The 26,970-nt window shown below is 34.9% G+C and overlaps 1 protein-coding gene across 4 annotated transcripts; it reads left to right on the plus strand.

Annotated features, from left to right (window-relative positions):
- The first annotated feature begins 100 nt into the window (after positions 1-100).
- LOC124163480 (dynamin-like 120 kDa protein, mitochondrial) lies at positions 101-26,827 on the plus strand. Of its 4 annotated transcripts, none has more exons than XM_046540414.1 (24): positions 101-180; positions 310-437; positions 573-861; positions 962-1,097; positions 3,234-3,362; positions 5,692-5,733; positions 9,885-9,971; positions 14,082-14,239; positions 16,343-16,506; positions 17,085-17,223; positions 17,338-17,463; positions 17,724-17,859; positions 17,971-18,065; positions 18,673-18,818; positions 19,314-19,478; positions 21,114-21,301; positions 22,042-22,158; positions 23,928-24,142; positions 24,629-24,748; positions 24,897-25,034; positions 25,119-25,322; positions 25,604-25,703; positions 25,796-25,906; positions 26,341-26,827. In XM_046540414.1, the coding sequence occupies exons 2-24, from the start codon at positions 409-411 to the stop codon at positions 26,406-26,408; spliced, it is 3,102 nt and encodes a 1,033-aa protein (XP_046396370.1). In that variant the 5' UTR covers positions 101-180; positions 310-408; the 3' UTR covers positions 26,409-26,827. The 4 variants fall into 4 exon arrangements, with proteins under 4 accessions (XP_046396370.1, XP_046396374.1, XP_046396373.1 ...); XM_046540415.1 differs by having other exon boundaries at positions 120-180; positions 398-437; XM_046540418.1 differs by lacking the exon at positions 22,042-22,158.
- The last annotated feature ends 143 nt before the right edge of the window (positions 26,828-26,970 follow it).

A 26,970-nucleotide genomic window follows, 5' to 3' on the forward strand; every position in this document is an offset into this window, starting at 1 on the left:
ATATTAAATTATTAATTTTTTATCCAAATGCAGTAATTAGGAATACTATTTATCATGATTATGCATTATTACAGAAAATTTATGAAAGTTTTCGTATCGTAACTTCATTGTTTATAGATGCAGTTCTCCATTAGGCCGGTAGAGTGCCTGTAGCAGCCGGTGGGGAAGATAGCGCAAATAGTAAGGGAATAATATTGTTACCTTGGACTAAAATAGAATCAAATGTTAATGTCGAATCACTACTCTAATTCGTCACAGTTAAAAATCTATGATTCCTGAATAATTCGTTCGTTTACCTTCTCTTTGTAGCTATTTTAGCTGTGTTGACATACCAGTTGATTGATTTCTCCCAATGATCTCTACATTTTAGCATTGTTTTATTTTCTTGGCTTCACAGCATTCTGTATTATGAGAAGAATCGATGGAAAGAGAATTGGGTAGGCTATTGACAACATTTTTTCATAATCCTTTATTTTTTAATTATCCGATGCTTGGATATTGAACGTTTTTCGAATTCTCAGGTATTAACTTCTTCTCACAAATCTTAATAATAAATATAATTTTCATTGCAGAAACACAGTATGGGTTATTTCTGACACTTTTCGCCGTACGGATTTAAGTAATCAGAGATTATTCGGAGTGTTGCAAGTTAAAGGAGTTTTTGTACAAGTACAAAAACATGGGCACAATACTTTTTCAAGTTCTAAAATTGCCCGCTATAGTCTGTTGAGAGTTAAATCATCCAGCATTGTTCCCAATAGAGGTGTTGCAATGGTGGTGGTAAGAATTTTGAGGGGGGTCCTCAAAGTGAGGTATCTTATATTGGGGGGTGCGGTAGGAGGAGGCATGACATTGAAGAAGGTAATTTGTACGGTTTTTATTCTCAATATGCGCCTAAGTAGTGTGATATGTTGAGGTCTTATGTTAATCCATTTGGTATATTTTTGTTGCTCATCAATAGTCTTACGAAGGCTGGAAAGACTCTTTGCCGGACATGACATGGCTTGATGCCTATCTTCCACCTCCAGAAAAAATGGAAGCTTTGAAAGAATCGTGGATGTCTCTGCAGAATAAAGTGAAGGATAGCTTTGAAATTGGTGAGTATTGAAAATAAGAACTTCTCTTCGACCTCTTAACTGTAACATCTACCTGCATTAATGCTTTCATATCCTTTTTTCATCGGTTTATTCTATACCTGCGCCTTTTTAATCATACCCATCCCTTCTCATAAAATCCTTCCGAAGTATTTTAATACATTTTCCATCCATTTACGCTAAAGTATGTTTTCCATGATTAGAATTCTTGAAAATCTTGGTAAGTACTAAGCAGATTCCGTGTAGGTACATAATGCCGGCTTACCAATTAGACATTTGTCTGTGACTCCAATGCTTTATTTCCAAGAGAGATGTTTTTTATCTCTCACCTCTTGTGATTCCCTCCTGTCCTCTCCCTTCATTGGACCCAATTGCATTGAAGCTCCTGAGAATACTAACTTGGCATAGTCTGAGTAGTGGATTTCGGAAGTTTTAAATTTATTGTCAGGGAGGTTCAATGCTTTCATATTTGGTCATCTGTGTAGAGCAAGTAGTGTTAGGAACAATGACAATTTAGCATGTGAGATGGTTTCTATTGTAAGAACATGAAGGTTAATCCCTCTACTTTTTCCCTCAGAATAGTCTCATCACGATACCCTCGTATTTTGTTCTCGGCCGACTGGGTGAATCATTGCTTATGGAAAGGTGCTTTATATAGTTCATACAATTTTTCAAATGCATATATTATATGTAGTGGTAAAGGTTTGTTGTAATCCCATCTATCCTAGGTGTATTCTCCTCACTTATCTTCTGTCAGAGGCTAGGTTATAGGTGTGATAAGAATCACTATCTTGCAAAATTTTTAAATGGTTCCCTCATATGTTTAACCCGACAATCATTACTTCTTGAGGAATTTCCGTAGATGAATCCCACACCAGGGGGAGTAATAGAATGGCTCACTGTTTAACTTATAGCCTGGGTGTCTGTCTTTGATCCAGGGAAAATACCATTTAGCTGAAAATTCCCGCAGATGTAGTATTCATTGTGGTGACCAACTTACAAAAAGTCCCAGATAATTCCCCTAACCCTTTCGCCTCGAATATTTGCATATGCAAAAGACTTATCATTGCCTCTAGCCAGTGTGGATTTTTCAACGCAAACAAATGAACCTCGACTAGAGCCAATGTGAGGGAAGGGAAGTAATCACTGAGATAGCTATGATCGGAGGCATTCATGCCCTGTTTCGAGGCCTGGTTACACGGTACATTTACACGTACAAGTTAATGTACATTTGCGTGAATCATTTAAATGGTGGACCAGAACAGAACATGTACGAATGCATGAACCAAATTAGAACAGGTTCTATTTTCTGTGCATGCATTCACACAAATTGGGTGGTTACATGGTGCATTTTGGCATTCATTCTCGGGTTCATACATTTAGACATTAACCAGTACGTGTTAATGTATCATGTAACCAGACCTTCAGACCCAGCTAAGTTAGAACTTAGGGCCACTCCTCAGCAGTTGACCCTGACCCTCCTACTCATTTATGATCATCTTCACTGCAGAAATCCCTTGTGAAGTGGTTATAATATCATTGGTCTTTGCCAAGAAAGATTTTGTTGCATTCTCCAGTTTTTTATATGTGTTAAGAAATGAATTCTTTGTTTTTTAATGTGCAAAAGCAATTTTAAAATGAAAGTTTTAGCATGACTATTAACAGAATTCTGGAGTTTAGTGTGCTAATACCTTGTGTTAATTAACTTTGTTATTATCAACACTAGGCATCTGTTTCAAATTCTAGAATTCTTTAAAAAATGTTATCTATTCTCATAGAAGTGTCAATTATTGAAAATTGAAAGCAATGTGTGGTTTAAAAAACAAAGGTAATGCAATAAGTTGACCGTGGACCCCTGGTAAGAAAGGGTTTGTGGGTCTAGTCCAATGGCCGGGCACCTCAATGAGATGGATCCCAAATTTGAGGGAGTAGAATACCTGGGCAACTCCTTCCCTTAAAAGAGCTCTTTAGAGAGAGGTTTAAAATATTCTTATGCTTCTCATAGCACGGAAAACATTTTCCTCATGTAGGCACCGGTAGTAAAGGGTTAATTGTGAAATAAATATTCTTATTTGTCATCAGTAGGCTGGTCATTTAAATTTGTCATACATTTGGAACTTTTTCTCTTTAAACACTCAGATCCTCGGCTAAAAAGTATTGGTGAAGCTAAATACAGGAATTTTCGTGAGTGGTTTGATCGGAGATTAGATGATGCCATTCAAGCAGCTGAAACACCAAATGGAGATCCGGAGGCTTCTTTCTCAACGAGTAAGTTTCTGTGGTTTAAGAGATCACCTTGCCTTTTTTTTAATCTTGACCGATGTTATCTACTTTATCATGGAGTGTCTCCAAATAGCTTTGTCTGTCCTTTTATTCTTTTTCTTTAATTTGAAAATGATTCTCACTTTCCCTTTTTTCTCTCCTTCATAAATTGTTCATTAAGTAATAGGGTTTTTAAAATTTTCCTGATTTTCTCCCAAATTTCATTATCTGTCACAGAAAAAAATGCTATCTAAGATTTTCTTGAATGTGTATTATGATATAACTCATGTTCGTATAAATGATGCAGTTATGTTAAAATAGCCTGCCTATTCCTCCTAAAAATCTTTTTGTATCATGTTCTTCACGATGTTAATCAAGGCAATTAGTAATGTATTGGTAGTGGTCAGGCTAAAACTCTGAAAAAAAATTGTGGTCATTTTAATTTTAAATCTGTAAAATTTCTTTTAAAATTAACAGGCAATAATAGTGTTCTTCATGGAATGATTTCTTAAGATCAAAAGTAATTCCAGCAATTTTTTTGGTGAATTCCATTCTTTAGGTATTTTTATGCTGTAGATATATTTTCCATCAGTTTCCAGAAATCTCTTAAGTATCATTAATGCTTTATCTGTAAATGCTAATTTGCAAAGGTGCTCATAGATGAGCTAGTTTATGACATGCATTGTCTCGTTGAAATTTTAAGGGACTCATTTAACTATAGTTTAGGAGTAGTGGACGTATAATTTTAAAATGGACTGCAAATAGTAGCCTTGTACAATACTCATGAAAACATTTTGAGGGGGTTGAGTCATCTGTTTCAGGGAAGTCAGGTTTAATAATCATAACCTGAGTAAATTATTTTGTTATCATGAAACTACATGATGTCACAATACTATGCGGAACTAATTATATACAGATATATACAGATCAGTATATATATAATAATCCTGTGGTGATTACTATTTGATTAAAATGCATTGTCATAATTCTGTTTTTAAGCAGTTCAGGTGTCAGTTTTATAGGCAAAGGAAGTTTAATCCTTTTGAATGTTAGCATGGAAAAACAAAACTGTCTGAAAGCCTGGTAATATAATGAGTTATTGGTTGTGTAGTATGTGGTCATTGCTGAATATTATATTCTAGACATATATGTATGCCAGTAGGATGTCAATCTTCTTTTTGAGCTGTATCAGTGTATTTTCTTGTCTTTGCTCATTAAAATATGACCTTCATTCTGGTAATGATATCATGCTGTGTTAAGAATACAGTGGAACCTCGTTAAAGCGAGTACGGGCTATTGCGAGACCCCCGCCATTACGAGATATAGCCGATGCACCGTCAATTGACCCTATAATAAGCAGGTAAAAAAATTCGTTTTCACGAGGCCCTTTTGGTGTTGGCACTCGCTATAGCGAGAGTTTCGCCGGAGAGATCGCCGAAAAACCTTCACCAAGAGTCCATTATCTCTGTAATTTCCTGCTGTCTGTTAGAAATAAGTTAACATGGAGTGCTCAGTCTCAAATTCATCTAGTAAACTGTCGTTTGATAAATAAGTAGTTCATTTTGGTGAAAATATTGATATATATGATAGAAAAAGTCTTCCAAGGCAGGAACGTTATACAACCTTCCACTGTTTTTGACCACAGAAACAAATGCAATACGTTATTTCACTTAACCGCCACTTAACATACAGGAACTATAAACATACACCAATGGAAACATTTGAGGCATTAAATAACCACGATACAGTTTTATAAGTTAATTTTTGAATTTTCAGTGGAAAATACCAAAATAATAGAATGATTATGCAAATGCACTAATTAGGTGCATAGAAAAATGGCTTCGCCGGTTGTGCATTGGCATAATGATTGACAAAACATTGCTTTGTATGATTTTTATTCAGTGCAGCGCTTACAATTTGTTTGAATAGTTAGTTGTTGTTTGAGTAAGGAAATTTAGTGATGCAAAAAGAAACATCGCCTTTCGTCTGGATTTATGCTTACGTTTATCGGATATAATTTATCTGTCGCTGCTCCACTCCTGTTCCTGTATAACTGTTTGCAACAGGTATATTGGCTATTATTTGCTCCACCTCTGGTAAAGAGACAATTCGCTATAGCGAGTGTTTATTGGAGCACCGTGGGTTCTCGTTTTATCGAGGTTGTACTGTAATTATAAAGCCATTTCTTAATGAACAAATACCCTTTATTTTGCACAAAAAGGAGCACTGCAACAGTAGGATAAAGTGTGCATAGTTAATTTTTTGAATCAATCATATTCAAACTTAAGTTTTATTATTTTGATGCATGAACTATTATCTTATTTTTACTTTTCAGATTACCTAGATCTTTCTCGGATAGCTGAAAATCTGTATTCAGGTAGGTGAATAAGTGATGGATATGTTATTATTATGGAAATGTGATAGCCCCAGCCAAAAGTTTTTTATCAAAGCTGGCAGTCTTTGTTTCTGATAGAGTCATTACAGTCATTACATTGTCAAAAGTGTATTCAGCTACTCATGAGCTTGGGGATAGCTATCAAATTTCTGTTAAACAGTTCATTACAGTTCATAATTGTAATCAATGAATTTTTCTAAATCGGTTCATCAATTTTTCTAGCTATCATGCTGAAGGTATCAAGTAATGACTGCATAGGTCATATAAAAATCCGGGAGCGTTAAGTATTTTGTTAGTATGTACGTATCATGTGTTGGCAGTATGATATATTAATTCTTCTCTACCAGGTTAGACATTGGTTTCTAAGTTACTACCATATTAGATCATGACATTTCTCAAGGTTGTCAATTATAATAATTTGTAAATCAAGTGCATCGATTGGTAGTCAAAATTATAGAGAGCAGTTTAGATGTTCAACCTTACTGTTGGAAAAAAAATCTGAAAGGTTCATACCTGCATACATATCTTTCCTTGGATTCAGAGTTTTTTGTGTAGCTCATAAGCATCAGACATATGTTTAATATTATGATCCCTCACTGTTTTGAAATTTTCATAGCTTTGACTTCATAGAAATCAGACCACTTAATTCTTTTTTATTATTATTACGTTAAATAATAACCATGGTTTATATATATGTATATTTTATTATTTTTTCTAAACATATGTTTATGGGAATAAAGCTAGGTGAGATTTATTAAAATACTTTGGTTGTGTTAAATCATTGAAGTCTGAGTAATTCAGTGAACTTTAAGGAAAGCCTGTTATAAAATTTTTAATGCATGCTGAATTTAATTGATGGTTAAATGCAAATGGTTATGGAAATCTCGTCTCAAATGCACAATAATTTGCATTTAAAAACAATTATTGGGAACAAAGACTTGCCCATGGCATTTGAGCATAACTATGATGGTGTTTAATTTCAGATGACTCTTTCTTGGGCTGATGATCCGGTTAGGTTCTTAATATCCACTGACGTTTTGATGGAATACTTTTCCATCATCCTTATGACTGTTTGATACCTGGTGCTTAGGTGATGGACTTATATATACTGTTGTGGGTGTATGTGTCACTATTTAGTGTAAGTGTACATATAATCTGAGCATCCAGCATCAATCAGTGCTGAGGATGATGGAAAAGTATTCTATCAAAATGTTGGCGAAAATGGAGAGCCTGACCCAGTTGGAAGCTTGAGAGAGATTTATCCAATTTGTTCAGCTAGGAAACATCAAGTCCTAATAATGTAACTGTAGAAAATTAATTAATTGGTGGGTAGTTTTATTTTTTTGTTGCGGTTTGGTTCCTAGCTTCAGTTCTCAGTTCTGGTTCTTTATTTACTGTGTACATTTATCAACTTTAATAAAAAAAAGGAAGAGTCAGCTTTTAGTGTGCAAAGAAAGAGTCAGCTCTTGTAATGTGTTGTAAGTAACTGCTTGAAGTCTTGAATATGGTGGTCTATTCGCAGTGTCTAAAGAGAAAAATTCCTTGTATGCTGGGGCAAACAACTTTTCCTCCTCCACCAAATTGAAGGAGGCAAAAGAGTCCAGCAGATATGCCTATAAAAATGAACCAGTTAGCATAAAATTGTTCTCAAAGTGGTGTATTACAATAATTTTTTCCATCCCTTCTTGTAAGTGACAGCTCAGGCAACTAATTAGAAAGGATCGCTTGAAGTGGTCTTTTATCGCAGGTGGTTCAGCAATGGAGCTTCCCATTGCTGACTCTTTCCTTGTGTGTATTTCTTTTTATTTTGCTGTAAAAGTCATGTAGTTACATTTGATGATTGGAGTTGTCACAAAGAGCAATTACAATAATGTGTTTGTCCTTCACGGCTGTCAATACAAAATCACTTTTAAGGGATATTAGAAGTGATGAAAAGGGGATGGCAAAAATGACTACCTAATCCAGAAACTGACTGCTCTAATATCACTTGACTGATCCCTTAGAGCATCAAAAAATTAATCATGTTTTTTCGTTCATGGAAGTTCGACTTAATGAAATATAATGAATTTGCACTTTTCCACAAGTATTTAATGTGTACGACACATTTCGGCTCACAGACCCTCTGGTACAAGATAGTGTAGTGCATAAGAACATGGCATTTATACCTTTGAGGAAGGGATAGGAAACAGGCATACAGTGGAGAGACAGTGAGAAGCATTCAACTGAAGAGATACGGGGAGACATTGAGGTGGAAGGAGGACTCTAGTCATAACTGTGAAGTAACGATGCTGGGGAAAGAACCAAAGAAAAAGGAAGGCCAAGGGGGTGGAGAAGAGGTGAAAGGAAAATATGTAGAAGGGTAAAAAAGAGGCCGTGTGTCATTAGAAATGGAGAGGTGGGATTAAGTAGAACAGCAAGAAAGAGTGGGGGGAGTGAAGTTCCCAAAAGGGTAGCTGAGAAAGGAGTGAGAATTAGCAGGGACAACGGGAAGGGACTGCAGGCGGAAGAAAATTGTGAACACAATACGGATGGAGGGTGGGCGGATGGAAAAACCCCTGTGGAGGTAGGAGTCGGTTGAGAAGTGGGTGAAGAAAGAGTTTGACCATTTGTTTTTTGGGAAGGGGATCTTAAGAAGATTTTTAATATTATTTCAATAACAGCTTCTTTTATTGCTTGATGCAACATATGCACATAATTTTAATTTAAGGTTAATACTTTGTAGCCCTACACTTTTTGAGGTTAAAAATGAAAAGTATTTTTGTAATTTGTATAATAGCATAACTTGTGAAAGATTGATATATTTTTTCATTAGGATGTATAATCTAGCTTTTAATGTATTTTAGCTTTTAAAATTTTCCTATTTTGAGTTTTTAAATTTATCCTGCTAAAAAAATTATACCCATGAAAGAAGAAGTTTTGTTTGGCTTATTAGGAAATAGTAAGGGAATATAAAAATTCATTATCAGTAGCCACCCGGTTATCATAATTTAATTCGGGAAAGTCTCCCCTTACAACAATTCAACAGGGTTCATATTGGTTTTCACATAGATTTTATCAATACTCTTTCTTGTTTACAAGGCTCTTGTTCTTACCTCAAGAACTGGTGAAACTGAGAACTGAAGAACAGAACCAACCCATACCTATTTTATAGCACTAGTGAGAAATGAGGAATAATGAATGGGCTTACAGATGGTACATTCATTGATAGAATAACAACCATGTCAGAGATTCAGATGCAGTGTCAGGATAGTTTTTGTTGCTAAACTTCTTCGTAGTTATATTGACTTATTTTTTATTACTAGATTCTACTGTAATTATTTATTAACCCATGGAGTTAATGTTTCCATTTTACTTTCCTGACCATTTGTGTTCTCAGCCATTTTAAATATAGTTAGTTTTCTTTTCTTAGCACGGTGATAGTTACTTAGGGTCTAACTCTTTTAGTTCAAGTAATGGGTGTGTCACAGTCAATTTTGAATATTTCGTTTAAAAGTTTGGTATTTTTTGTTTGTTAAAGAAACCTTGAAAGTCATTTTGAATCTTTATCATTTGATTACCCTTTTAATTTTCACTTTCATTTTAAAATTTGAATGAAATTATAAGCTTTCTTATCTTGATTTTTTTTATGAATTTCTGTTATTTACTTTCACCATGCCCATTTTATCTTATGCAGATGAGTAATTTTTCTTCAAGAAAGAAGTGCATACAACTTTTTATAGTATTTTGAAAGGTAGCCTCAGAAAATGAAGATGAGCAGCTAGGGTGATTAAGCTTCAATTATGCGCTTGAGCCTCATTTGTTTCTGCTTATTTTCATTCTCTTCACGATTTTTTTTTGCTTTCAATGTCAAGTATCCTGGATGATGTTTTGCTCATTTTCAGTCCATTTAGACAGCCTTCAATGACGTAAAACATGACCCAGAACTTAGAAAGTCACTACTTGTGATACAAATATTTTTCCCTTGGTAGAAAATATAAAGATGTGAACATTTTCCAAGTTTGTACTTTTTGGGACATAGCTGATAGCTTCGGACAATATTTTTTTTTCTTTACTAAAGCACAGCTATTTATTGCATGTAAAGGAAAATATTTCCCCCTACTATTCATAAAGTATCTCTTTACTACTTTTTATAGAAGGGACTCCCGAGCTGAGAATGAATGCAATCGCATTTTCCAGGCCAATGGGGTCTGATAAGATTGAGGAAGAAAGGAAGAGGTTCGGTGAGTTTAAATAGATATTTCTTCATACCATACCTCACAAAGTTGGGGAAAATGTTCTCGAGGAAAATAGATCATGACATTGTAATGCAGCTGACTTATTTTCTTCTGTTGTGCTTCATGTTACACAATGGAAGCTCGGTTTTAGGATTACTCATTACCCCCAGAAAATCGCTCTCTCTATCAGGTGCTCGTTATATCTAATGGTGAAGGATAAAGCTCCTCAATTCACTAATATCTATAAATAATTATAAAAGTATCCCATATTCATTTATACTTCCCGAATTATTTTGTTTTGGTGCTATTTCACAGACAAAAAAGATTGCCATTGCCTTGAGTTAACTTGTACTTATTTTGAAAGAACCGCGTATCCATGTCTGCATGTCGTACCATGTGCAGCTATATGATCTCGGATCTGGGATCGTCTGGGATTAGTAAGATGCGCCAAGATGCTGGGCATTGGCCGAAATCGTATTCAAGACTCTGCACCATACAGTCACATCGCACTATCGCATGCGTCAAGTTGCATAGCAGGCAGTCAAAATGAGACGTGGTTCCTTGTGCTATCAGTTCAGTCGTGCCATCTGCAGTACTCGGTAAAGATGAGCTCAAGCTCTCAAGAAGCCAGGAACGTGCATTTGTACCATCATGCGGCAACAACCAATGATGTGCTGTTCTTGCATTAGAGCACTCAAAGCTGTAGACATCTTGTGTGAGGTTGAACTTGCTCATTTTCTGTCATTGTCATCAGTCAGTGATTTTCAAATTTTTTTACCCTATTTAAGGTTTAGAATGAATTAGACAATTGTGCTTGGAAGCTCCTTCTGAAATTAGTGTATGAAAACATCACTTTTGTGCCCATGTTTTGTTTTCATTTTTTGTTTGCAGGTCCAAAGATTTCATATCTCCGATAGGATGCTACTGTGGTTCTTTTGTTACATTAATTATACTAGCTAAATTCACATGGGAGTAAAGCATATGTAAGGTAGAAAAGAACAAATCAATTAATTGCTGAGATTGGAGGTGCGAAAAAGGTGTAGACTCTTGTCTGCTAGATTGTTTTCCTACCATCTGTTTTCCAACTGGTGTGCCCTGTACCAACCCGGTGCAGCTCCCAAGTTATCTTTGCAATTTTCCTAGCCATTGCTCTCTGCTATTGTCTAATTGGCTAGGTGCTTTTCACTTTCTGCTCCATGCAGTTTGGTTAAAGAAAAAGAACTACAAAACACTTCAATCTTACGAAAAATGCACCAGGGAAGGTTGTACATAAATTTAAAAAATCTAATGACTGAGTCAAGATGACTGACCATGTCTTCTCCCTGCACGAAGCTAAGACAATAATGTTGCACATCTTTCGTAAAGCCTCCGTGCCAGCAACCCTGGAAATCATTTGGTTGATGTTCCTAGCGGATTTCATCAGTTTTGATACTGTACTCGTGATGTGTAGGTGTTTAGTGGCTGGCGAAATAAACATTGTATAACTGTTTTCAGAGTTATTATTTTTGCTGTCACATGTGAAATGGGTGCCATTTACTTTCAAGTTAACTAGTTATGTACCCCTCTGAAGAGATATACCTGTTATTACTGAGCATATACTGTGGCAGGGACTTCTTTCCCTTGCTACGTATATCCATATTTTTTTACGTGCTAATCATGGGCCTTCCAACAATACACTACCAATCAATTGTTGTTATGCAAGTTTTGCTACATGCTGTAGTTACTAAAACGAGCTTCCACTGTGTGTAGAAGTAGTCATTGAAGTCAAGGAGGAATCTTTTTTAAGCCTTTAGGTATAATTTGTTTTATTGCCTTGCTTTTGATTTGTGCCTTAAGCAGAATGATCAAAGGATTAAAATAGTTAAGGGAGTAAAGAGAAACTTATACGGCACAGGTATTTATGGGTATGTGCAGTTCTTTGGTTCTTAAGCCATATTCATTCACTGCTGTAATTGGTTGTGCATACAACGTGACAATTGATTACACAAATGGATATCTTAACCTCCCATTAGTTGTAAAGTAATACTGCAGAAGTTGAGTACGACGATTATTTAGGATGATCAGAACTAAAATTATCTTATAATAGGTACACATGTCCATATTTTTTATGGTATTAAGTCTTGAAAAAATTAGAGCTTGCTTCACAAAAATATGCAGGATATTTCTGAAGTTGGTCTACATCTCGTGTAGATTGCCATAGCCAAGGTATATGCTATGCCAAAGTAGAACCAAAAGAAGTGTAACAACCCATGTACATAAGAAGTGTGCTAAAAGTTAAGCTTGTTATAGTAACATTTTTGCATAGTGAAGATCTCGTAGATATTTTCATTTGGTATATTATAATTTTGATCTAGGCTTCTTTAAACTGCAGTACATATCATCATTTAGTAAAAAATGTTTCTGTGTTCCTTCATATGTATCCGTTTAACCATGCTAACACTAGAAGAATGGAGTTTGTGTTACTACTTAAAAGGACAAAATGAGGTCTAATGTGATCCGTGTTATCGTTTAATGTTCTTGAATGTATTAGTGCTAGTTAACTAATATTTGCTGTATAAAACATCTAATAATAGAGCAGAGTTATATACATATTTTGATTATTTTCTGTATCTTTTTAGAGTTTATTTCCCACAGTTATTTTACCCTAATGGAAAAGAACTTCTGTTCATTTGGACTCAATTTTACTGGGTCATAATACTTTATTTCTTGCCTTTAAATAACTTTGCTTTGTACATATGTATCTTGTACTAAACGGCACGTAATTCACCGTATATTCAGTTGACTCAAGCATGGCGCGTACGTTTTTATTGTATGTTTGAATAGGTAATCATTTATACATGTAGTTAGAGCGTAGGTCTTACAAAATACTTGATGTTCATGGAAAATTATCACATCAGAAATATGTCAAGGAAAGTTCAGTTATGCCCTGATATACTTGCAGCATTTTCAGTGAATCTATTTTGGAGCAGTTAGCCCTTTGATTTGTAATAATAGGGAATGCGGGACAAATATATATACATACATACTATAAACGGCTAGTCGGTTTTATCCTTATTTTGTTTGCACTAAGTGTGTGCTTACTTACTGTAATTGAATGTCTGTGCTACAGTGTGCATTTGCTTACTGTTTTGGCTTAGCAGATATCCAGAGCAAATAATGCTCGTCAGTAGATGTTGAACATTTACTATTATTATGGATCTTATCCCATATTTCCTGCCTGGTATCTAGCAGAGATTCATTCAGGTAGTAATTCTGCTGTGATCTTCAGGGCCAATAACATGACCTAAAGGCTCATGTTAATAATATTGGGCTTAAGCCAATAGTACCTATGTAATCTACGAAGTCATTGTTGTCTACTAGTCGAAGGGCATAGGAGAAGGTATTATAACAGAGATAAAGAAATCTACTCTCAAGGAGCCCGTGGTGTAATATCATTCTAGTACAGTTAACTTTTGTCAGTCATTTAAATTTTAATGAGCATGGTGTGTTCTAGCATCAGTATATAAAGATTTGGTTTTATTTTAAATTATATCACCTTTAGTTTTAAAAATAAATTTAGTTTATTCATTTATTGTTTTGAATATAAATCCCACTCTTTTCATTCATTTTCTGATTGGTTGCATTATGAAAACATTTTATTTTGTCATTCAGCAATTTCTTGATCTCATATAAATTGCAGTTATTTAAGGTTCCTTTGCCCAAATACTCTTTTAATTGCTGGGCTTGAATATTTAATTATCCATTTAACCCTCCATTATTTGGAAGGTATCAAATAATATCTAAAGAAAATTTTTAATTCCATCTTAGTATACATATTTAATCTTGCATGGAAAGGAATGGTTTTCTGCGGGACATTAAAATAAAAACACGTGTATTCAACATTAGAGATCTGTCTCTTCACTAACTTCTTCAATCCTGTTTTTATCATTGATTTCTCCTGTCCCTAATCTGCATGTTTCATAGGTGTAATTGGCATTCAATGTTATCAGTAGCATAGTTGTACTAAACAGGTATTGGTGAAGTTTAGTTATTTAGTTTATAGGCATTTCATGTACTAACTTCAGAATGGCCTGTGGTGAGTGCTTCCTGAACCAGTTTTCTATTCTTCACATGCAGAAAGCAGCCAGGCACGGTTGGATTCCCTCCAAGATGAAGTGATTAAAGTTCAACTCAAATATCAGAAAGAATTGGAGAAGTTAGAACGTGAAAATAAAGAGTTACGGAAGCAGTTGCTCTTGAAGGGAAACAAAGTTGTCTCATCCAAGAAAGTTAAGGTAATTATTCGTTGTAAGGCCTTCTTTTTTGTATTGGTGGTTTGTCAATATTGTCAATACATAGAAAACAGCAACGGGAGCAATTGCCTTTTTTTGTCAATTTGCCAAGTCAAATTGCACTTGTGTTATCGCATTTCGCATTCCTGTAATCACTGAAAGTTAATACAAATTTCTCTATGGCAGAAGTATGTATATTGTGTTCTTATCGGTCATAGAGTGAGGGTCAGTGGCATAAAGAATGGTCTTTTATTGGCTGGTAGCATGGTTCAATTTCCCTCAATTAGGTGGTGTGCAATTCTTTTTTTTTTTTTTTGGAACCTTAAAATTTATTTTCTTTTATTTCACCCTTGACGAAAACCCTGGAAAATAGTAAATTCCTATGGTTGATTAGGTTTTTGATCCTCATGTATCAAATCTATAAATATCAAAGTATGAGTATGTCATAATAGGTATTATTCCTGAGCCCCATTATGATGTAAGAGGTTATGTAATTTTCTCTCAAATATTTTTTTAGTTCTGTATTTGTTGTTTATTGTTAATATTCCTCCAAATATGGTAGTTGGAAACTAATCCATAAATTTAATACCTAATTTAAAAAATACTGAACATTCCCTGGTAATAAAGAAAAAAATCGACATTTCCTATTGAAAAATATAAATTATTTCTAAAAAACCTGTAAATCTTAGGGAATTTTCAAATGCCCAACTGGTGGATACCTTGATAAATGAGTCCTTGCATGCCTTGTGATTGGATTGGTTCACTCAGTTGAACTGCAACTGAATGTGTGGATAAATAAATATATTGAAAGTTTGTATATGTAAATATAAATGCCAATACATATGTATATGTATTGATTTAGCATCTAATTCAAAATTCCACAAAGTTTACTCACAAACTGTTGAAGTTACGTCATTGAATGATTTGAGACTAGACTTGCGTCACCTTTCCCCAGGATAGGGGAGTTCAACCTTTAGTCTTATCTGTTAAGTCTACCTTTGGGTGAGCTAAGTGATTCCAGGAGACACGATGACTTTTGTTCAAGGCAAAGAAATTCCCTCTCTGTGACTGTCTGCAAGGTATGTTACTCTTGTTTGCCAGATGATAAAAGCAGTTCTGACTCATCATATCTTTCCAAAACTTTTCAGGAAATGCGTGGAAACTCTTTTTGAGTTTTGTAATCATCATAATCTTCATTAATTTTTTGGGACATGTCAAATAACCTTCGAATCTTTATTGGACCTATAATATTATTAAAGCTGAAGTAGAGTGTAGTTCCTTGTTAATTAACAGACATAGCTTTGAAAGTCGTGGCGTAAAAATTACCTTTGTTTATTAGTAGATAGTGCTGTGAAAATTATCAAATAATATTAAGTACTCTTTTGGTAGAGTTTTTTTGGTGGAAATATAGTCTGGTATAGAACAACATTAACACATCAATTTAGTGCTGGTAATATGTTGAAAGAATGGCTTGAAGAAAGTCCTCCGAAATGGTGCCATTACTATACGGTAAAGATAAGTACCTATATGTGCATATATTGACCACCTAGTTTTTTTTATCCCAGACATCTCGGTCTGAAAATAATTAATGAACTATCATTTACATATCAATTTTGTTGCTTAGAGATTATTTGTTGCTTATAAGTACGAGTTCATTATTTTGCCGGTAAGAGCCTTCACTTAGTATCAGTAATGAAACTTAAGCCCTTTTGAACATATTGTTGGTGTATCGATTTTTCAAAGGTTTTTAACTTAAAGATGTTAGCATGTTCACCTCAATCTCTGTCTTAGAATTCAATACTTATGGTTGTATTCTTACTGGTCGGCAATTTATTGAATATTACTTAACTGTGTAAACATAGAAGAGCCCAGGGGTGCCGACTTATAAAAAATATTGGGGGGGCCCAAACCGGGGACCTTGCCCCGGTAAATTTTATAAGTTGTGAATTTTAAGTTTTTTAAGCATTTTAGAAGAGTCATATGATCAACATTAGAATCCTGATGGGGGGGCTCAGGCCCAATGGAGTTGGCGCCACTGGGAGAGCCTTAGAATTAGCTAATGATATTCACTTTTTGTGTTACTCATTTTTTATAACTTTTTTGCAGAAATCACTCATTGACATGTATTCTGATGTGCTGGATGAGTTGTGTGGCTATGACAGTGGAATAAGCGTTCAAGATCAACTGCCGAGGGTTGTGGTAGTGGGAGATCAAAGCTCAGGAAAGACATCAGTGCTGGAAATGATCGCTCAGGCTCGTATATTTCCTAGGTATGTGGTTATATTTTTGTGATGGGGAACTCCTTTCTGAGTCGACCTATGTACTGTTTGGTACTTCATAATTGCAAAATTTTACTTAATTATTAAAATGGCCCAAAGCTCCAAATTCACAATATCTGCTACTGACATTCTTCTTTGTGAAAGATGATTATTAGATACTTATTTTAAAAGAATTCTTTTTGGAATTTGTGGATGTTTACTTTGACCAATTTTCATTTGTACAAATAATTGGATTTCAAGTTGAAAATGAATCCCGTGTGTACGAGCTGCTGTATTGTGTGCTATTCTCAGAAAATTAACTAATCTTTATTAAAGGATATGCGGGTGATCTTTATGTAGTGCTTTGTAGACTATGTTAAATGCTCAGTGTAATTATTCAGGCTTATGGTAGGATTACATGTAAGTGGAGAATACATAATTGTGTAATGCATAGATATAAAAAAAAATTAAGCTTAAACGTATTATATTTCCCAGGAGTTACAGAAATTCTTATTGAGACTCTTATTTTGTATTTTTTTGCTTTAGGTGTAATTTATTTGATCTCCAATTTTTTACTTCTGTTTAAATAGGGGAGCAGGCGAGATGATGACAAGGTCACCAGTGAAAGTTACTCTCAGTGAAGGACCATATCATATAGCTCAGTTCAAAGACAGTTCAAGGGAATTTGACCTGACCAAAGAGTCTGAACTGGCTGATCTTCGTCGTGAGGTATGCCAATTTTAGAATATTTTGCTGATAATGTGTTGCTTTTGTATTTTGGACCACTCGAGGATGTATTATAATAGGAATTCTTTTTAAAAATATGTATTGCTTGATTTTCAGGTGGAACTTCGCATGAAAAATAGTATTAGAGATGGTAGGACTGTCAGCAGTGATGTGATATCGATGACTGTTAAGGGTCCAGGCCTGCAGAGGATGGTTCTTGTCGATTTGCCTGGAATTATTAGTGTATGTTACCCTTTTGCTTCATTGCGTTGTTCTTATATTTTATAATGAGCATTTTTATTGTGTTTATCTTCTCTAATTTTTTAAACGAGGCTGGAATACCAATTTAATTTCAATTATTTTATGATTATTTTATGTGTCTTTAAATTACCCTATCAAATAAGTACAAATTCATTTGTAAGAACATGAGCTAGTCCTTTAACTTGTGCCTGCAATAGAAAATAAATAAATAATATGCTGCATATTTTGCCTTATATGTGCAGACTGTTACTGTTGACATGCACGAGGATACTCGTGAAGCTATTCGCCAAATGACAAAGTTTTACATGTCCAATCCAAATGCAATCATCCTCTGCATACAGGATGGCTCAGTAGATGCAGAGAGAAGTAATGTAACTGGTGAGTGGGTGGCTAATTGCTTCATATCAGACTAAGCTATTGTTTAATCTACTTGTCTGTAGACAGAAAATACCAAGTTGAGTAAAAGGTAAATATCCCATTGATTTTCAGATCTTGTCAGTCAAATGGACCCTCAGGGAAAGCGCACAATATTTGTGCTCACCAAAGTGGACATGGCTGAGGAGAATTTGACCAATCCTGATAGAGTGAGTGATATTAACAGTTTTGGGTTTTTTTCGGGTATTGTTTTATTATTACAATTTATTATTGCTGCTCAGGAGCACACATTCGATTTTTTTATTCATCTTATGTTTATACTCTTAAGTTGATAAGTTGAAAAGTACATAGAAAATGGTTTTTAGCTATAGATATCGTTTCCCAAGTACCAGAAAACATGTTGTTTTTGTTTTTCAAAGCCGAAAAACATGTGGTAATATTTGACTTGCTGATGAATGTTTAAAAAAAGTTCATGATTGATTTCCTTTTCCCTTATGCAACACATTTTATGAAACCGTATTAAAATATTTTGGATATAATTTCACGTAAGTGTCAATAATAATTTTTATAGAGTTGAAACATAGGTCCAGAAATTAAACTGTCAGTGTAACATTACTATGTGAAATCATTTATAAATGTCATTGTTGACTTTCATTTATATTATATTTCATTGCAATTTATCAATCAATTATCAAGATGCATCATTTCAAGCTTGAGTGTCTCTGATTTTTGCCAAGACATAAGGGTGGGGTGGGTATTGTTTTTTTCCATATTATTTGACACATATTTTGAAAAAGAATGTTTTATCTACTTCAGATACGCAAGATCCTAGCTGGGCAGCTCTTCCCCATGAAAGCCCTAGGGTACTTCGCTGTTGTCACGGGGCGTGGTAGGCATGATGATTCCATTCAGGCCATCAAGGACTATGAGGACCAGTTTTTTAGAAAATCTAAGCTTTTCAAGTAAGTAAGCTTGAGCTCATAGGTTATGTTGTTGTTATGAAACCTACTGTTTTGGAAGGGCCATTTCTGTATTTCAATATTACAGAATCATTAAAATGATAAGCAAACCACAACACAAATGTACGTATCTGTTTTCCATGCTTATGCCTTCTTTTATAGAAATTTACGAAACAAATTGAACATTTCTGCTATTTGCGGTGAGAAGAAGGCAAATCAATTCCCTATGATTCTATATTTGAGTTTCCAGTCCTTCGAAAAACATATCTGTTGATGAAGGTCCAAAGGCCTTAGCCTATCTTGTGTATATGCGTACTTTTAACATTGAGGAAAAGTTGTATTGGGGAATCGAAGATGAATACGGTTAATAACGTGATTATCAATTTGTTGTTACTTTCTCATTGCTCGTCATCAATCAAAATCTGTCACCTTTGCAATTTGCATTCATTAATATCTTCGTTGCAATACCTGTTTTAAATGTTCAATTTTTTTTTGTAGTCGAAATGGTGTCACTGTGTCTGGCCAAGTTACCACTCGTAATCTTAGCATGGCTATCTCCGAATGTTTTTGGAAGATGGTTCGTGAAACTGTGGAGCAGCAGGCAGATGCTTTCAAGGCAACTAGGTTCAACTTGGAGACTGAGTGGAAGAACAATTTTCCAAGGTTAGTATTTTCTTCTGAAGTATTAATCACTCATTTTTTCCTAATAAAGCTCTTCTCATGAGTAGAGGGAGTGTGAAGAATTGTTGTTTCTCCTATTGAAGCACAATGTTCTGCCTACTGAGCAGACATATATTCAGAATCCAGTTTTTTCCCTTTCCTGCTCTTTAATTCATTGACAATGATTTTCCTATTTTGGTAATTTTTGTTGGTGGATAAATCATGTGCACTTGAGTTCAAAACAAACAACTATAAAGGATATAGAGGAACAAATAGCATAATTTTTTTCCTTTTTCAATTTTATGTTTTTGAAAATTAAATCTTTACTTTAAATTGAAATTTAAATTATATGTATCACATTTTTTGCGGAAAGGAAAGGAATTTTTGAGAATGCTTGGAGGAGTTTCCAACTTTGGTTACCCTGAATTAGAAACAAGTTAATGGTAAAAAAAAACTTAAAGTTATGTAGGGGTAATGCTAACATCATTTATATTTAAATTTTTATGCTCAAACACCCTTGAAGATTGATACTTTTTCTTTATAATTGTAATTGGGAAGTATTGTGGCAGATTGGTAATCTGGAATGCACTTGACCAGTGGTATTCTGGAATTCAGATTTTTTCAGTGTTGAGATCAAATCGATCGACTTGTTTTTAAATGCTCTACTCATTGTTCAATCACTTTCTTTTTAGTGTGCAATTTAGCTTACCATGCAACTGCTTTTATTACCAGGACGATGAATAAACCAAAATTGGTTAGAGTGTAACTCATTCTTTACTTTGTAACAACATCACGTGACATAGAAATGTAGATATTGTGGATTCCATGTTAAACTTGTGGATGGCTATTGGAATCGGTGTCAATAAAAGGATATTTATCTATTTTGGAAATATTTTGCAATACTTCTGTTAAATAGATACCTATTCCAGTAAGGCTTCTTCCCACTATCCCTATGTTCCCACTATCCCTATATTGGGATTTTTCTTCCTCATACAAAAATCTCCCCGGGATGGTGGTAGAAAAATTGCGTACGCATGGTTTCGCTAGGTAGGGCCTCCTTTGCTTCTATAGCGCTGGAGTGTTTTAACCCTATTCCCAGCCCTTCCATCCCTTTTCCTTCCCCCGGAGGCGTCGGCGGGCTCCGATCGCGACGGCGTCTCTCTCCTTTTTCCTTCCTCTCCAGCCCCCTCCCCGGGATTCCTGGCGTATAAGCCCCTGGCTTGGTTCCGGGCCCCGGTGGTTGTATCCCGAGAGGGCTCACCTAGAACCCTCTAAGCTTCTGTCTAGAATTCAGGATTACATAATGTTCTTCTACTGAATTGAGATGCAGTGAGAATATTTTCCAGAACAATACCAAATCATTCAAGAAATATAAGGGTGCAATTATTCATTGTGTCTCTTTTGATTACTTAGTTATACGTATTCAAAATCTAGTGGAAAAATATTTGAGCAGACAGTAAATGAATTAATAGTCCATAGGTGTTTAATATTGTAGATGTAGGATTAATGAAATTGGTATAACTAGATCAGTAAGGCTTGGAAATTAACAAATTTTAAATAATTTAGACATGTATATATTACTAAGTTTTATTGGTTTGATTATCAGGTTTTTTCATGCTACATATTTTTTATTTATAGAATCCGTGAACTTGATCGTGATGAACTATATGAAAAGGCCCGTTCAGAAATTTTGGATGAAGTCGTGAATTTGAGCCAAGTGTCTCCTAAAGAGTGGGAAGAAATCATGTATAAGATGCTGTGGGATAAGGTGAAAACTCACGTTTTTGAAACAATATACATGCCTGCTGCTCTGTCAGACTCTCCAGGTAATAGTTTTTTTCTTCAAAATTGTATGCATGGTTTTAAATGTCTATCTAATAATTTTCTTCTAGTAGTTTTTATAGAAAGTTTCTGAAAATCATTACCCTTTTTGGTTTTAGCCATTGTTTATAATTAGGAACCGTAAAATTTTTGGGATAGTTTTTTTGCTCATATTTTGTGAGGGCAATAAAGTTCTCGTTTAAGTTCTTGGAGCACTTAATTGGATAATAAATTTTGAATGTGGCATTTTAAAGTCAGCAAAATTTGATGAAATTTTGAAATACTGAAGTATACCAGAGCTTAATATTTATGATATTTGCACCACATTCCCTCGAGTTTATTTACCACTTTTCATGGTCCTTATTCTTTTTATATCCCATTTTACTCATGCTGAGTCAGGTATTATGAGATTTTTTGTGCAATTTTAACTGAGGGTGGCAACTCATATGGAACATCTGGAAAGTCAGATACACTCATTGTGTCCAGGAAGTCATGGAACATCAGGGAAATGAAACATGGTTCTAGATAAATCATATTTGCAGCAAAATATACTAATATTTCCTCTTAGGTATCCTCTTGAATAATTGAACTTCCTGCACTTAACTGATAGCGATTGCTATTGTGGTAATGTTATTATTGAGTTAACATAGAGGTACTTCAATCTCCAGCTCACTCAAAATGACATTAGTCCAGTTCTTTTGTGTGCCTAACTTTTCATTTAAGTGACATCTTTTTCCCCATCCAGCCAGAAGCCAAGACTCATATCCAATCTTACCTCACCCTCTAGTCCACAACCTGGATAACCAAGAATCCTTGATTTTTGATGAATTTAATATCTTGCCTTACCTTAGGTGTCATGCAAGTAAGCACTTTAATTCCATTTTTTGCCCTTCAAATTCTGGCTATTACAATTATGTATGTAGTACATTAGCCAATTACGACATTAAGAAACATAAAAGTAGGAATTGTATAGCTAGAAGTATGTTATTCTTATTTGTAATCTAATCTAATTTTTGATAGCCACTTACATATGTGCTTGTCATTTATTTCGTAATGCTTCTGCATAAACTGAATCGTGTGTCGAAATGTTTGTTGATGCATGGTGCATTTGGATTTTATCCATTAGATAAATCCAGAAGGTACTCGATTCTTGGTTCTTAGTACAGTGGAAGTTCTGTGTAAACAAGTGCTCTCTATGGCAAAATATCTCTTACTATATCGGGTGCTCATTGTTAGGGAAGTGCAAGTACTCAAAAATACGAGTCGCGTCGAGTAGTTTGGGTTACAGAGCTGTCAAGACCATTAGGGCCAGCAATCTGCCAACAGGAAGTGCTTTCATGAAACTCATGTAATGTATAATACTGTTTTAAATTTGATTAGCCATTTTAATGCCTTCGTGTGGGAGTTTCAGCTTGCTGTATACTAGGGATACAAATATCCACGGATATTGCCCTTTATGGGATACATTGGATCCAAAGTCGCAGAAGGCATCGGTTCTGGATCCGAAATTTTAAAAAATAGCTTCAGTGAACATGGGCATACACAGCGAGGGGCAGCTGCCCCCTCCTAGAAGCAAAAATCAGAAAAGTCTTTAAGCAAAATCAGTGCAGAATTGAAATGAAAGCATTCAACAAATTTTCTTTAAACCCAAAACGAACAATGATATGCATTAGTATAAGAAATGTAGGTAAAATAGAACTAGAAATAGAATAGAAAACCAATACATGGCACTGGGGCATTGGTTACTCTTGTGGGCCATAGCAAAGGGAGTTTCCCCCCGAATAGTTTTGCATAAACCCCGCCAAAATCATGAGAAATCTAAGTGTCCTGGTAGCGCAACCGGTAGAGCACCTGGCTGGCAACCAGGAGGTTCTGGGTTCGAGTGCCAGCCAGGCCGCATTTTTACCCTCTGATTTCCATCTACCACAGCACCGTTGTCCTCATCCTTTTTCCATTATATGCTCCTATCCCTTTCTTTCCTTACCTGTCAATTTATTTGTATGTTTGCACTCAATGCGCTGTGTGAATGAAGTATTAATTAAAATGCTCATGCAGACGATAAATAAGCTTAACCTATGTGGCCTGTGTGTCAGCGCTTGGCGATGCTTTTTTGTCAAAAGCCCTCTGATTGGTTGGTTTCATCCAATTGGATGAAAATTTAGAACCTGTACTATCCATTTGGACAAAACAGAGTTTTGTACAAACAATAGGATCAACAGCCAGTTGGATGAAATTTTGACCGTGGGACAGGGTGCGCATCAGTTGCATCAAATTTTGATGCAAATATTTTGATGCAAATTTGACCGTGGGACATCAGCTTAACAGACTTCCACTGTACCTTGATTCCTATGTGATGTAACTATTTAAACAATTCTTCATGGATATGTTACTTTTACTGAGTGATATATTTGTTTCCTATCATTGCCTTGTGAAAGGGTGGTGTGAACCATGATGATTTGGCAGAAGTACGTTCTTCGGAATTTTTAACCCCTGGAACCTAAAATGAAATTTGTGAATCAGTGTTCATATGTTCATACTTCATTCCTTTTTTGGCCACGTGTTTTAAGAATGTTATTAATTTTATACATTTAAGTATGTGCTAAATATTTCTTTTCAAATTTTAACCTGTAGGAAATTTCAACACAACGGTGGATATCAAACTGAGGCAGTGGGCTGAGCAACAGCTGCCATCAAGATCAGTGGAAACTGGATGGGAAGGCCTCCAGCTTGTGTTTACACAGTTCCTGGAAAAGGCAAAACAGTCAAAAGATCATGATCCAATTTTTGATCAGTTGAAATCATCTGTTGTTGAAGAATCGATGAGGCGGCACTCATGGGAGGATAAGGTATATTCCTGCCTACATTGGATGAAAAATATTGTTAGTTGTTTTAGTACGAGAGAGCAGTGATAAAAAAGCTGAATTTGCAAGGTCAGGGAATTGAAATCGTTATGCTGTTAGTGTTTAGAAAATCTGTTTCAGTGTAAAAATACAAACAAAATTTTATTCAGTGAAATAGGTGAAACATGATATGTAGCTGAACAAAGTTTAAATACATTGAGGCAATACACTCAGTTATTCAAATTCCTCGTACTTTAGCTCTGGGTCTCTTTAGGAAGGACATAATACAAGTAAAGCCAAGATGGATGTGAAATTTATGGCCAATAAGTTCAAAGATAATCTTTGTTTAAATGAAATGCATAGATATCTAGCTGAAAGAATATTTTTGAGGATTTTTTTCTTCTAACTTGTGCTTTTGTTTCCTTTTGCAATTTCAATTTTGTATTCCATGATGTTGAGCACCCAATTAACTCTGTATTCAATTCGTTACAGGCAATCGAAATGCTACGAGTGCTTCAACTGAACACACTGGAAGATCGGTCTGTGCACGATAAGCAGCAGTGGGATTCAGCTGTGAAATTCTTAGAGAAAAGTCTCAATGACAAACTGGAGGTGAGGTGGTCTTTATCAGGGCTCTAGTTTATTGGTTATCTGGTTTATTGCAAAAAAATTATTTTGTAATCATGTTGTCTGTGGCTTTTTTCTATAGCTAAGTTTGTGGTAATATTTCACTGTGAAAATTTGCATCTTTCTTTATCAGACCACTGAGGAGTTAATGAAGGATCTATTTGGTCCAACTACCAAAGAACGATGGTTATATTGGAAGTATAAAACTGAAGACCAAAATGTAAGGTGTGCCATTAAAAAGGAGCTGGATAAGATACTCTACTCTATGCCTGTAAATATCTTTTTGAATCAGTTATTTTATTTATTCATCTTAAATATTGTATCATACTTCTGAAATAATCTTGTTTTTCAACAGCGTCATCCACCATCCTTGACTTATGAGGAATTGACCACAATTAGGAGAAATGTACAGCAGAACATTGGATTTGAAGTTGATAATGAATTTGTGCGTGAAACATGGCATCCGGTGTTCAGAAGGCATTTCCTTAGAGCTAGTTTATCCAAAAGCTATGAATGTCGAAAAGGATTTTACCTCTATCATCAAGGGCTTCAAAAAGAGGTAAAATATCTTTTATTTCACTGTTTGTAAAATTTTACTACATATATCAACACATTGAATTGCTAAACAATGTCATTTTTAACCTATCTAAAAATGAGAAAGTATGTTTTTATTTTCTTGAATGCTATCCATCATGATATGGTAAAGAAAACAACTGCATAATAAGTCAGTCATATTCCATTTAAACTCATGAGAAACCCAATTGGAAATTTAGCTTCTCTTATGACATTGTTGTCTTCATGACTGAACTCTGTTATTATATATGCGTTTGTTTATTTCAGTTTGAGACTGATTGCAATCAGGTTGTGTTGTTCTGGAGGATCCAGCAAATGTTACGGGTCACTTCTAATGCATTGAGGCAACAAGTGATGAACAGAGAAGGTATGATCTTTGCTTAGTCTTTAGAGATTTAATCAGCTATGTATTTGTTAATGTTCATATGGAATTTAGTACATTCTTCATGTCTTTTGTAGCTCGAAGATTAAACAAGGAGATTAAGGAAGTTTTAGAAGATTATAGTCAGGATAAAAAGAAAATGGAGACTCTGTTGACTGGCCGAAGGGTTACCCTTGCTGAGGAATTAAGTAAGTTTTCATGTTGTTATCTATTTTAATTATTTTTAGTGAGAATTCATGCAAAGCAGATCTAAAATATCACCTACAGCCTTCTCTTATGATCTTGCATCCTGTTGACTTCTGCTCCCATTCTTCTCCTGTCTTTTCTAAAGTATTCTGTTGTAATTAGGTTTCATGCAGAGCTAAGCTATTTCAGCGGCTATCATGGACATGAAAATGGAGAACTTGGCAATTTTGTGTTAGCTCCTTACCACCACGTTGGTTCCCATGATGAACTGCTTTGTCAAAACAGCTTTGTTTTTTTTATTGGTTCAGCTCTTGTTCAAATCCCTGATTCAACCACTGAGTCTATGATTAAAATGTCAATGCTTTTTATCTTTTATTTTTGCTATCTTACTAGGAGTACTTTTAATCTTTAAATGTTCCTCTTTTTATATTTTCAGAACGAGTAAGACAAATCCAGGAGAAATTAGAAGAGTTTATACAAGCCCTCAATAAAAATAGTGAATAAATATTAGCTGACTGCAGTATGTTTAGAATTCAATAATGGGGCCTGATAAGTAAGCATTTTGTATATAAGTTATTTGAAAATAGAAAATATTTTATTTACTTGTTGTTTTTGGATATTACTTTGTTACCAGTGTCAATTCCAATTGATGGTTGGGTAAAATAAATGTTTGGAAACAACATGCTCAATCAAACCTTCCTTGTGCTTGCTTTTTGTAAATAATGATGTAGAAAATGTTCAATTCACAAAAAATGGATTTTGTCATACTTTTTGGTGCCAACATTTAATTATGATCATTTTCATGCTAGTTATGCCTTGATAGTTATCAATTGATAAATCCATTTGCTTTGTTGAGTACTTACTGATACAATCAGTTCATGCAAAATTCTACTGGAATAACTTATTAAAACTGTGATAAACATGCATGTTCTTTCTCAGTCATTTCCATACCTTTACCCTTTTTGTCACCTGGAGGGCGGTAATAACATATTTATGGAGTGATTCTGCACATGATACACTTCCTGTTGTGATAATCCTCTTAACCCTTAAGACCGCAGCTACATTT

Source organism: Ischnura elegans, chromosome 8, assembly GCF_921293095.1.
Source record: "Ischnura elegans chromosome 8, ioIscEleg1.1, whole genome shotgun sequence".
NCBI classification, from domain to species: Eukaryota; Metazoa; Arthropoda; class Insecta; order Odonata; family Coenagrionidae; genus Ischnura; species Ischnura elegans.